This window comes from Ambystoma mexicanum, chromosome 2p (assembly GCF_040938575.1).
Source record: "Ambystoma mexicanum isolate Mex_15411 chromosome 2p, UKY_AmexF1_1, whole genome shotgun sequence".
In the NCBI taxonomy this organism is placed as follows: Eukaryota; Metazoa; Chordata; class Amphibia; order Caudata; family Ambystomatidae; genus Ambystoma; species Ambystoma mexicanum.
Window position 1 is genome coordinate 197,445,746 of NC_090923.1, and position 13,040 is coordinate 197,458,785.

Genomic DNA, 13,040 nt, shown 5'->3' on the forward strand with positions numbered 1-13,040 from the left:
ATCATATTAAGATAGTTTTCTACACATGAATTTGCTGAGACTGATCCTAGAGCTATGTAGACATGAGGATTGATTCCTTCAGTTTCTCTAAAACCCAAGAGAAACGATGGCCATTTCCTAGCAGTGTACAACTCTGTAATATTGTAGCGTTAGCCATATTTAAATCTAATACTTTTCCTCCAACATGTTTAGGAGTGAAGGCATGATGCATTACTTCCAACATGTTTGGAGTTTGCAAAAGGGAATTCATTTTAGATGATAGACTATCATAAATTATAAGATTAAATTCACTCTAACCCTATCCTGTGCTCGGCTGACAGCCCATTGTGTATCGGATCATTTAGCCCAACCCTAACTCAAATACAAATATTTAGATACAGTCTAACCCTATCTCGAGCCAACCAGCTACTGCAAACTCTAATCTCATCCACTAAATGCCTCATAACCCTCCTATTACCCTCCCCCAATAGTCCTCCATGAGTGGGGTATCTTGTACTCTCTATGGTCTACAGTAAATTGTGTTCCAACATGTGCAAGTGGAGGATAATTTACAAAAGGCACACTAGCTTTACTGGTAATGCTTCTATGTCTCACAATGTTTTCAATGAAGCTTTTTCGAGGCCTGCATGTTGGTAAATACCTTTACATGGATATAGTATGCATCTAGTGGAGTACTAATATGATGCTGAATGTACCTTGCTCCATAGAAAGCAGCCACGTACACATCTGCCAGGGTTGAATATTTCAAAATAATGGTTCAATTGTATGCATGGCAACCCAAAAGGATTTGAAATGCGATAGAGAGATTTAGGATCCATTTTTGTTTCTGTGACAGGCCTTTTTCTCTGAGTGTCCACATTAAATGACAATGCATCCTGTTTTTATATCCTGTTCTGGCTGGAAGTTTTTTGCAGCTCTCTAAACCCTGTAGAACTTTCCTGATGATGGTGTATTAAAGTATCATGCCCTATACATTATATCCTTTTGTGCTATAGTTTAAGGTGCAGATGAGTAACATTTCCTTTTCACTCATTTAGTTCACTGCATGCCCAACACGCACCAATTTACTTAGGACTCACTGAATGACAAATGCACGGTTGGCTCGAAAGTAGCTAGCTTTGCATGTTGAGATTAAAATATAGGCTGTGCCCATCACCCCTAATGAAGTGTATTAGCTAGTATTTAATTTGGACGCAGAAGGAAAGTGTGTGAGAAAACGGTGCCTTTGATTTTCCAGAAAGTACTGTACCTATCAGAGTGGAACGGCTAGCAGTCATGGTCCAATGCTTTGCATACTACACCTGTACATGTTGATCATTGGAAGTGCTGAAGTCTCCTAGATGTGTTTTAAATACTGAACATCTCTGAATCCATTTATAGTATGTTTCTGTCTTAAAATATCTTTTGCTTTACCCATAGGAATGCTGCTGATCCAATCTATGGATCTACTAATCCGTTGCTTGGTGCGGACTTCCCTGGACATCCAGGTATGATAATGGATCTGTCTGCTTGGTGATGATGAAATCTCACATGTGCGTTTATCACTGTTGGTTTCAGTTCCAAATATCGAAAATCTGATTCAGAAGGAAACTCCAACCTGGCCAATTAGAATGACTCCATACAGCATTATTGCCAAGATGGCAAACATCTTAGAGGCCTTTTTAATGCGCTAGTGACAAACCAATTAGATGGTATGCATTTATTTCTATTTTTAACTGAATTAAAACATCTAAAACTCTCTACTACCAGCGTTGCCTACACCATGTGATCTTAAATTCTTCTGCATGCTCAGTACTGTGCCAATAGTCGCTTTCTTTCATGCATAGCTTCTTTCTATGTGCCTCCTGGTGCCCTCTTTTTTGCTGCTCTTTAAATTTTGCAGTGATTGTTATACATATGCTTACTTTAAGCCAGTAATTATATTAATTGAATACAGAAGAATAATTTCCATTGGCCCATGTGGATTAGTTCACAAAAACCTTTTAAGGAATGGTTTGGATCTTCCAACCGGGAAACACAAGACACCTGAGTGCCCCAGACCTTCCTCACAGCTTTAGAATCACACCATAACAATATTAGACCCTGAGCTGCCTGTGTTTGCGTTAGGAAAGATGTTCATTTTTGCTTCTTTCCTCCTATAGATTTCTATAAGACACCCTTTATGTTTGCTACCTCTTGAAACCTGTCTAGAGGTTAGTAAAGGCTTCTGCTTTACTTCCCTGCCCTTTTGCTCATTCCTGTGGGGAAACTGATCAGTCCATAAGACTATCAGTACTGAGAGACTATGTTTCTATGAATTTCTTCTATCATTACAATTTCACACATCACTTTGAAGTGAAGTGTGGTTAGGATCGTTTGTATCCGTATACCTTTTTCTGTAATGGCTTTTTGGTTACTTTTGCAATGTGCCTGAGATGAGCTGGTGGCAGCCGATATTTTTCTACCATGTTTTTGTAATTTTACTCATGCACTTTTGCATTTACCACAAAGGGCTACTAAGGATGGCTAGCACCCTTAAATGGCTCTGCCATGAGGTTTTTGCTGCTTGTCTTTTGGCTATGTTGTTGTTTGGCCTTCTTCCTGCCTTCTTACTTCAGGAAATGCCATATATGGGATGAACTTTACCGGTAAAAGCTGCTGCTTTCGCGGATAAATGGGGCGGTTTGTGTATAAGCACAGATGTGGCGGCTGGGACTGTCTAGTCGGTCAAATGCGGCCATTGGCTATCCAGGATTGGATTGCCACTTCCTGTTTGAATGGTGCAGATCCTTACCACTGGTCATGCTCCATTCCCAAATGTTGGGTGAAAGAAGGGCTCCTGCTGCCATTGAACAGATTGTTGGAGCCAAGTCCTCTACAAAGAAGAGCAGCATATCGATGACCCAAAGATGAACCCTGCATCTTTCTGGCATGAACTCCAGTGGAGTCCCGGTGAAGCCCTGCTCCTCTGCCTGATCTCAAGAAGACCTTCCTTGGTGCTTTGACTCCTGGTCCAGTGGGTACAATCAGTCTTAAGACCTGCTCGAGTGTCCATGCCTTCTGAGCCTTCAAAAGTTCCCAGTAACAACCGATAGACTGATCAGTTTGCGGGCTATCTTGCTTCAGCTGTCTCTGTTCCAAATGCATCTTTGGACCCTGGAAGCTCTTCAACTTGTATAACAAGACACCTGCTTCTGCATTCTCAGCCTTCTTGCATCAACGGACATCATGCTGCACCTGCTCTATTGTTAGTCCCTAGAAGATCGCCCATTGCTGCCTGACCATGGTGACTACTGTTGCAATCCAGCTTCGCATCCTAGCGGTGTCCTGCAGTAACCTGCATTGCAGAAGTGATCTTCTTTTCTTTGGATTGTGAGCTGTAAGGCGGCTTCAACCAGTTCCTAAGCACTGCAACCAAATATGACCTCTGCACCCGTGATCCCGGTGCCTCCATCGACTAGACCAAGTACAGACAACCCTGTCCCCAATGGATTCCGGAAACCTCAGCAGTTTTCTATTGAGAAATCTGAGTTAGAAGGGTAAGTTAACATACCTGTTCCTTTATCCCTGTTCTCGATAGAACATGGGCAAAAGTCTGAACTTTACTTACCTTTTTTACCATAACCACTGATATCTTCCAAATCTTTTAATAAATCTACCTGTGAAAAATAACTTTGGTGCTGGTGATTTTAGTGCACAAGGCCCCAAACCATCTTAGGGCTGGACTAATTATGTGAAATGGGAACTAGTCTGTGGTTATTTTAAAGGAATGGTTCGCCCAAAAAATGTTATTTCAAAAATAGGTAGGCAATATAAAAAAAAAAAGATTGGCATTTTTTTTTTTCGAAGTCCCTATGTAAAATTTTGAGCAATTCAAGCTCAAAGATAGCACATGGGGGCATCCATTTGTGAAATGGATGCCAGCCGCTGTGCTCGCTTTGGCTTTTGCAGCACTAATGAAGGAAAAGCCAGCCAGCTGTAGTAAACAAAAGCTACCACTGGGTGGCTTTTCCTTCATTGGTGCTGTACGCGGAGGACGGGGACCGGAGACTACAGGCAGAAAAGCTGCAGCTGCATCTCGGTAAGTGCTATTTTTTAAATAAAAATAAACACTAGCTGCGTTTTTTTTCTTAGTTTTCCGGGCTGGAGGAGCCTGGAAAACTTAGAAATAAAACCGCAGCTTTAAAAACGTTGTATTTATGTTTGCGGTAGCTTTTGAAGTGACCGCAAACATAAATACAACGTTATTGTGTTTGAAAACACTGCGGTTTTTCTTTGTAAGTTTCTCAGGCTCCTCCGAGGTGTCCTCCGAGGCCCGGCACTAATGAAGGAAAAACCACCCAGGGGTAGCTTTTGTTTACTACAGCTAGCTGGCTTTTCCTTCATTAGTGCCGCAAAAGCCAGCACAGGCGGGCAGCCATTTCACAAAATGTATGCGCCCATGTGCTTGCTTTTTCAATTTTTGAGCTTGAATTGCTCAAAATTTTACAAAGGGACTTCGAAAAAAAAAATGGCAATCGTTTTTTTTAATATTGCCTATCTCTTTTTGAAATAAACTTTTTTGGGCGAACCATTCCTTTAAGTGTCTGTTAAATACCTACTGTGACACTTTGGTGCGCCGAGGACTACAGAGAAGCACTCAGGGCCCAACAGGAGCCTGGACTGCCGTAGGGACAGTCCACATTCCAACAGAACCCCACAGAGGGCACACACCAGAATTAAATGCCTTGAGAAAGACCGTACGGGTCGAAACACGTGTCGGCTGACCTAACTTGCTTATCTAGGTTGAAACAGTGTTTCTCAAAAACAACTATGAGTATGTAATAACTCAATGCAAGTACAACCACCACTAATAAAAACGAACCAATTCGTATGGAACAAAGTGTCACAGTAATTACTTCACTAACTTCCAAGCGAGATAACCAGGAGATCACCATTTTTCTTATCCAACCAAACAGGGGCTTGGGCTAAACCCCTACAATTACTCCTGTGATCTTGCTCATGATCAATATAACTGGAGCTCAGCACTGGCAGGTTCCAACCCTAGAGCCTAAAACTACCTTATCTGTTAAATACCTATATGCATGAAATTCATAATAGTGTTTCACTGGTTATTTAAGTATATGCCTTCTTCTCGTAAGGGTGAAGTTTGAAGTTTGAAATCATAAAACTAACACATGATTATTTAATTCTTATTAAGTGGCACACCCTCAAAGGCCTCAGGGAGCACAATAAAAAAAGAAAAAACATATGAAAGAAATGGCTACAAAAACCGGAATACACAAGGTTACCTATCAAGGGAACACATACTAATGTTCTTAAACAGATAACTTTTAACAGCTTTCTTAAAGTCAGGGAAGCAAGGGATGGCACGTATTGAAACTGGCAAACTGTTCCAAACACACAAATCCCATGCATAAAATATTGTACCCCCACATTTCTGCTGTGGGACACGTGGCTGAATGAGTTTATCTCCATTAGGGCCTTCATTTAAAGGTCAGAGTGGGAATTTTATGAGACACCTCATCAGGAGTCTGGCGGTAACCCTTAAATGCGGCGGTAGCGCTATTACTGCCGCATTTAAGGGTCCGCCAGATCATGGCTTTGGAGGATTTCCCCTCAGCTCTGAGCTGGGGGGAAATACGCGGCAAGTTTGCCGACTTTCGGTAGCGCTATTACCGCCGGCGGGAAATCCGCCGGCAGTAATAACGTGAATTTTCCCCATTGGGCCCAATGGGGAATGAGGAATTCCCGAATGGGCCCAATGGGGAATGGGCAATAACCCTTCCGCCAAACCCGTGATTCGGCGCTAATAGCGCCATGGGGTTTGGCGGTAGGGCTATTAGCGCCGCCGCTAATAGCGCCGGCGTTACCGCCCAGCTCGTGATGAGGCCCATTCTCTCTGCTTGTCTGTAAGCCAATGAAGAGGCTCTCTGGCAGAGGCAACATGCTCCATCCTGCCAATGCCCTGAATGGTCCTCGCAGCACCGTTCTGAATAGCCTGAAGCTTTCGTGGATTTGTAATAGAGGTGCCTGCAAACAGACTATTACAATAATCCAATTTATTTGTATTAGTATTTTATGAAATTTTATATAGCGGTTTAATCCAAAGCGCTTCACATAAAACAACTTGAATACAATAGAAGCAGTAGGTACAAGTCATGAGTCAAATCTAGAATGTCTAATCAAATTTAGAATTTACTAGGGCACAGGCCAATAGTGATCTATTTTTCTCAGATAGATCAGGTCTAATCTGTCTCAACAATTTGAGAATATATGCACACGTAGACCTTAAGTTAAGTGTATGTTTCTGCATAGAAAGTTTGGAGTCCAGATACACTCCCAACATTTTAACAGACGAGGCCACTGATATGTGAAAATCCACAATCAAGAACTGATTAAAACAAGACTCCGACATTTTTAGCAGAGGACTGGATCCCAGGATCAAGAGTTACGTCTTGTTATTGTTCATGGTGAGTGAATTGACAGCCATACGTGATTGTAGAATTTAAAGACAGTGTTTGTCGATCCGCACCCAGCCAATAAGGTACCACATACACGGTGCCAGGGATTGAACCCAGTGACTTTCGATTCAATGAGAAAAGCATAGTGACAGGACTGACTACCAGTAAGTAACCGAGCAAGCAATCATTGACTATTATTTCAGTACTAACATTATTTCAGTACTAACATTTGGACCTTATTGGCTGTGCACAGTTCACCAAACAGTCTTAAAATTCAAATAATTGGGGTAGTTGGGTAATACCACCCAGTGATGGCAATGCAGCCAGCCTAAACAACAGTATCGAGGGCACAAGCACACCTATCCTACGGTCATACCCTACCTCTTTATTAATCGTCCATGATTGTATCATCAAGTAAATCTGATTAATAGCCTCCAAATCCCTGACACAATCACAGTTCAATGATGATCTGGGAATTGTTATCATAATTGGTATAACTGACACCAAGACCACCCTAAAGGTTAAACAAAGGACGGGTGTAGATGTTATACCATGTCAGTGACAGAAACAAGCCCTCTGGGATCCCACAAGGCAACAGAACTGGGCAAGCTTTAAAGTCGCTTACAAAAACCTTGACCGTATGATGGATGAGGAAGGACTCGATCCAGTCCACTGCACTACTTGATGCATTAGCAATCTCAACCAGCCTAATGACTTGCATGGTGTGACCTACCAAGTCAAAGGTTGCTGGGAGATACAATAACATCAATAAAGCAGAATGGCCATTCTCAATGATGCCAGAAATACTGGCCTTAAGATCTAATAGTGCCGTCTCGGTATCATGATTGGCTCGGAAGCCAGAATGCTGCTGGCCAATTAGATTGTTGGTTTCAAGAAACTCCTGCAGCTGAATATAGGCTATTCTGTCTAGCCCTTTTACCAAAAAGGAAGCATTTGTAATTGGACAACAGTTACTGGCGAAGGCAAGGGTCAAATAATTTTGTTTAAAGTAATGCTATGATCCATGCCTCTTTCAAGCCCACAGGTATACTAGAAAAGGAGGAATTCACAATTTGTGTGATTCGGAGAGTTAATGTATCTATAGAGTCCTTAATGATGGTTGCAGAGCAAATATCCCTTTACAACAAGTTGGCTTCATCTTCTTAACGATGTTAAAAACTCAACTACAGAGACCTGTTTAAAGGAAAACTTGGGATGGTCATTTTTATTGACAAAAAGGCCTGTTTCAATCTGAGGATATAAAGATATGATATGATAGGATATTTATAACGCGCTTAAGACCCAGAGTTTTCTAAATGCGGACCCGGGGATCGAACCTGTGTTGCTCCGTGTCATCTTGCTTCCAAGGTGAGCATGTTGCCCCTAGGCTATACTCCCGAGACAGATAGATACAGAAAAATACCAAGCATTGTTGCTTTTTAATAGCCTGGTGGTGATTTTCAATTTTCCTTGTTAGTTCATCTTCTATATTTTGGCACCATGAGTCACGATGAATGGCATAAATCGAGAGCATGATTAGCATGTAAATATACACAAAATGTTGTATCTCTCTTCCATATTTATACTATTTCTAGTGAGCAGATAAATACAAATATATTGGTTATGTTCACAATGGGACAATCAATTTAACTTCCAGAATGGTAAGTGTGTTTGTCAAAACAACTGGAACAAAGTAAGGGGAGCAGCCCTAGCCTCAGCTGAGTTATCTGTGTATACTATAAATACTGAAATTAATCAGTCGCAATACTCAATTTAGATGAGCCAAATGCCAGGTTTGTAGCAGATCCTTAGAAAGTGGGGGAGATTGCCTTTAGCACATCCCACGCCAATACAGTCTCTGTCGCCAAAGGAACACCATTCATCAATCTGTAACCTATAAAGACATTTGAAGTCATGTGATGTTATGAGCCCATTCCCCACTTTCTGGTGCAACCAAACTAGAACTTTATTTCGAATGGATTGTGTCCTCCCACATATTCCTCATCTTGTGATATTCGTATTCGCCAGCTTTGCTGCTTCGGAATTTATTTTGTTGGCAGAGGGCGCTGGCGTCGATGTCCCTCGACGGGCTCCATACCGCATCGACGTCACCGTCAGTATAAATAGCTTGTGCAGCGCCCTTTGGCTTCAGTTCCGTTTTTCCGATTGCTTCGCTCTCGAGAATGGTACGCTTCCAAATTTTCCTCAGAAAATGTTGTCTTCATCTACCCCTTTTACACCCAAGACGGGGTTCTAAAAATGTATTGACTGCAGTTCGAAGATGTCGATAACAGATCCTCACCGCATTTGTCTTTGGTGCCTGGGTTCAGATCATCAAACTGGCAACTGTGGCTCCTGTCAAGTCGGATTCCCCACGACAGTGGGAAGATTTTAGAAAAAAGATGATGGAGGTCTTTGAGAATGCGGCATCGACCCCCTCAAAGAAACCTCAAAAGAGCCAGATCCCGGTTGCTCCATCGGACGACACATGGAAGTCAGAAACTACTGTGGTAAAACTCAGTATTATGGGTGAAACTCGTAAGACTCGAGTCGACGTCAAGTCGTCGAGGAATCCTCGAGAGTCGAGTGTTTCCCCGATACCGCATAAAAAACAGAAGTCGTCGAAAACATCTGCGACTTCGTCGACGTCACCAGCGCCGACAGCTTAAACGTCGAAGACTCCATTGGTGTCGTTGAAGATTCCTTCAATACCATCGAAGGATCCTATCCTTCCATTCCCTCGATGAAAACTCATGAACAATACTGGAGATTTACTCCATTACCAAAATGAGACTTTTCTTAAGTCTATGGGCCTCGTTACAAATCGCCCTGTATGGAAACAACGGTGGTGGTAAACCCGCCGCCACCGTTGTTTCCATGCCGGGCGATCACAACTCCTGCAGGCGGGAGGTGATGTTCCCGCCAGGTATGACATTACGAGATGCTGCCGGTGTTTCCATGATCCCCATTTCCTTTGAGTCCCATGGGACTCAATGGGAATTGGGATTAACACCATTCCGCCTCCGTGATTCCCGGGAAACTGGGGTTGTAATGCCCCGGTAATTCCGGGAATCAAGGAGGCGGAATGGTAATACGAGTCCGGCGGTAACCAGGCAGTTTTACAGCCTCGGTTACTACCGGACTCGTAATGAGGCCTTATGTCTTCGATATTTGAAGAAAGTGGTTCTGAAGATGAGGAGGTTTCTCCTTTTGGAGTGCAATATGGCACTAGACAGGTTCCAAAGGAACTAATACATCCAGAATCAGAAATGAGAGACCTGTGTGAGACTCTTCACTCTGCTAGTGGCATTGATACGTCACCTGAGCTAGAGTTTGCGAGACTTGACCCTGCAGAACATGCAGATTCAGGGTACAGGAGTTTAATGAATAGAGTAGTGGAATATATGGGTTGGGATAGAGCCTCACCCACCTTTGATCAGGATGATATGACGGACATTCTAGATCGGGGCCCCCAGAAGGATCCAGTTCTCCCCTTCCATAGGGCACTTCAGAGAACAGTAGAAAAGAACTGGGAAGCTCCTGACAACATTGCTACAGTAAACAGTAATTTTCCTAAGAAGTATAGAACTTCAACTTCTGATCCTGAGTATTTGAACAGGCATCCCACTCCAGAAAGTCTGGTTATTCAGTCTGCAACTCCCTCAAGACAGACTGCATATCCGTCTATCCCTCTGGATAGAGAGGATAAGAAGGTAGATGTTTGGGCCTGTAAAGTTTTTGGGTAGCATGGCTTTAAAGTCAACTAATGTCACCTGTATCCTGGCCAGGTTCACACATACCCTGTGGGACTGTATTTTGGCGGTGGCAAAACATATTCCGGATTGCGAGGAAAGGGAAGGCTTTGAGAATTTTGTCAAAGACGGAAAGGAGGCAATGGGGGAATGTCTCTAGTCTGGACTGGACACTGCTGAAAGTATCAGCAGGTCCATGGCTACAAGCACAGTGCTACGCAGATTTGCGTGGTTGAGGAAGTCGGGGTTTGCAAGAGACATGCAGGCCAGACTTCTCAACATGCCTTTTGATGGCTTGAGGCTGTTTGGTAGCAAGGCTGATGAAAACCTAGAAAGACTCCAGACCTCAAAAGAAGCATCCAAATCTCTTAGCACCTCCATGTGACAGCCTCAGAAACCCTATTCGGGCTCATCTTCCTGGAGCGGTCGTCCTTTTGGGTACTAATCCTCTTTTGATAGAGGAAGAGGACAGGCCTTTCAAAGAGGCAAAAGAAATGTCACTCGTGGTGGACGAGGAAACACTGCAAAGCTATCCTCAGGAACGGCACCTTTGCCCCCAGCTGCTCCTGCAGCCGCCTCCAAATCACTCTGAGGCCTTATCACACAAAACCCCAGTGGGAGGCAGAATCTCTCAGCATCTGAAAGAATGGCAGGGCATTACTTCAGATGCTTGGGCACTGGAAACAGTAGCTCAAGGTTACTGCCTTCCCTTCCTAAAAAGGCCTCGAGACCATCCAACGGGAGCCAACTCTGCCAAAATTCCAGACCCGCTCCTGTTGCAGGGAATTTTAACCCTGAAAGGTGCAATAGAACATGTACCTGTAGCGGAGAGGAACAAGGGTTGGTACTCCCCTTACTTTCTCATCCCAAAGAAGGACGGAGGATTGAGACCCATCTTGGAGTTAAGAAACTTAAACAAGTTCCTCAGGAAGGACAAGTTCAAGATGGTAACCCTTTCTCAGATCCTTCAGGCTCCCCAACTCCAAGACTGGTTGTTATCAATGGGCCTTCAGGATGCTCACTTTCATGTGTCAATCCATCACAAGCACAGAAAGTACCTGAGGTTCGCAGTTGGCGGTTCTCACTTTCAGTTTCGAGTTCTGCCATTCGGGCTGACCTCCACCCCGAGGGTTTTCACCAAGCTGATGGCAGTGGTTGCACGAGTCTCAGGAGAGAGGGGATTCACATCTACCCCTACCTGGACGATTGGTTGATCAGAGTACCTTCTCCCGAACAAGCTCAAAAACATCTGTCGATCACCTGTCACTTCCTTCACAAACTGGACTTCTCCCTCAATTTCAAGAAGTCCCACATGATACCATCCCAAAAGCTCCAGTTTATCGGAGCAGTTTTGGACACTTCCTCGGGCAAAGCCTCGCCTCCCGAGATGAGACCTCTCCACATTCTGCAGATGGTAACAAATTCCAGAATGCCCAGGATCTGCCGGCCTTCGATTTTCTGAGGTTGCTCGGCCTCATGGCATCCTGCATCTTTCTGGTGCCAGAGGCCAGATTGAGAATGAGATCCCTTCAGTGGGCCCTCAGAACTCAGTCCCCATGATTACTTAAGTTATCGGGAGGGTGAGAAAGTTCAGGAAAACCATGATCATAATTGCACCGGATTGGGCCAGGAGGACGTGTTACCCGGACCTTCTGGACATGTCCATCTGCCCTCCAATACGTCTTCCGCAAAGAGAGGATCTTCTCGCGCAAGAGGAAGGTTGCGTTGTCCATCCAGAGGTCTAGACACTTAACCTTCACGCATGGTTTCTGAGAGGTTGAGATACAAGGATTGGGATCTTTCGGATGACGTAATGGAGATTTTGCTTTCGGCCAGAAGGCCAGCCACAAAATCCTTGTGTCGTTGGAACAAATTCAGTAACTGGTGCAAAGATAAGGATGCTGACCCTTTTCAATGTGGCACCCCAATGGTGCTCTCTTTCCTATTGCATCTAGCCAATCTGGGGCTCTAGATCAGAACAATTAAAGGATATCTTGCTGCGCTGTCCATTTTCAAGCGCTCCTTGGAAGAGCTTTCCTACTTCAAAATTTCATTGATCATTCAATTCCTGAAAGGGCTTACTAATGTATACCCTCCAGCGCCGTTTCATGTCCCAACTTGGGATTTAAATCTAGTACTTAAGTTTCTAACTTGTATACCATTTGAGCCTCTGCACTCCTGTCCCTTGAGGCTTCTAACACTAAAGACTGTCCTTCTTGTAGCCTTAACATCAGCCTGCAGGGTTAGGGAACTACAGGCTCTCTTATATAAACCCCCATATACTATGTTTTACAAGGACAAGGTAGTTCTTAAAGTTAAACCATCTTTCGTACCAAAAGTAGTTTCTGACTTCCATTTGTCACAAAAATCATTTTACCAACATTCTATCCTCCTCCTCATTTGGGCAAAGAAGAGGAGATACTGCATAGACTGAACCCCAAAAGGGCCCTCAGTTTTTACATTTCAAAAATGTCAAAGTTACGTCAAGATGACCAACTTTTTGTAGGTTATACAGATCATAAATTGGGATTAGCGGTGACAAAACAAACTATATCCTGCTGGATCATTCTAGCTATAATTGAGTGCTACAGATTAGCGGGAAAAGCCCCACCGGATGGGCTACAAGCCCATTCCACAAGGGGAATGGCTACTTCTGCAGCTTTGAAGAGGGGAGTCCCTGCAGAAGATATTTTTTTCAGCTACAACATGGGCATCAATGCATACCTTCATTGAGCATTACTGCTTAGATGCTTCTTCCTCCAATGAGGGTTTATTTGCCAAGGCGGTACTACATTCCATCCATGAGAACAAATAATTAGTACTCCCACCTCCAAAATGACCACTG

The 13,040-nt window shown here is 43.6% G+C and overlaps 1 protein-coding gene across 6 annotated transcripts in view; it reads left to right on the forward strand.

Moving 5' to 3' along the window:
- LOC138566340 (protein SSUH2 homolog) overlaps positions 1-13,040 on the forward strand; it is a 620,994-nt gene that overhangs the window by 272,288 nt on the left and 335,666 nt on the right. For all 6 annotated transcript variants that reach the window (XM_069643482.1, XM_069643483.1, XM_069643485.1 and 3 more), the window contains exon 2: positions 1,420-1,487. In XM_069643482.1, coding sequence (XP_069499583.1) covers positions 1,420-1,487 — 68 coding nt within the window. The remainder of the gene's footprint in view (positions 1-1,419; positions 1,488-13,040) is intronic.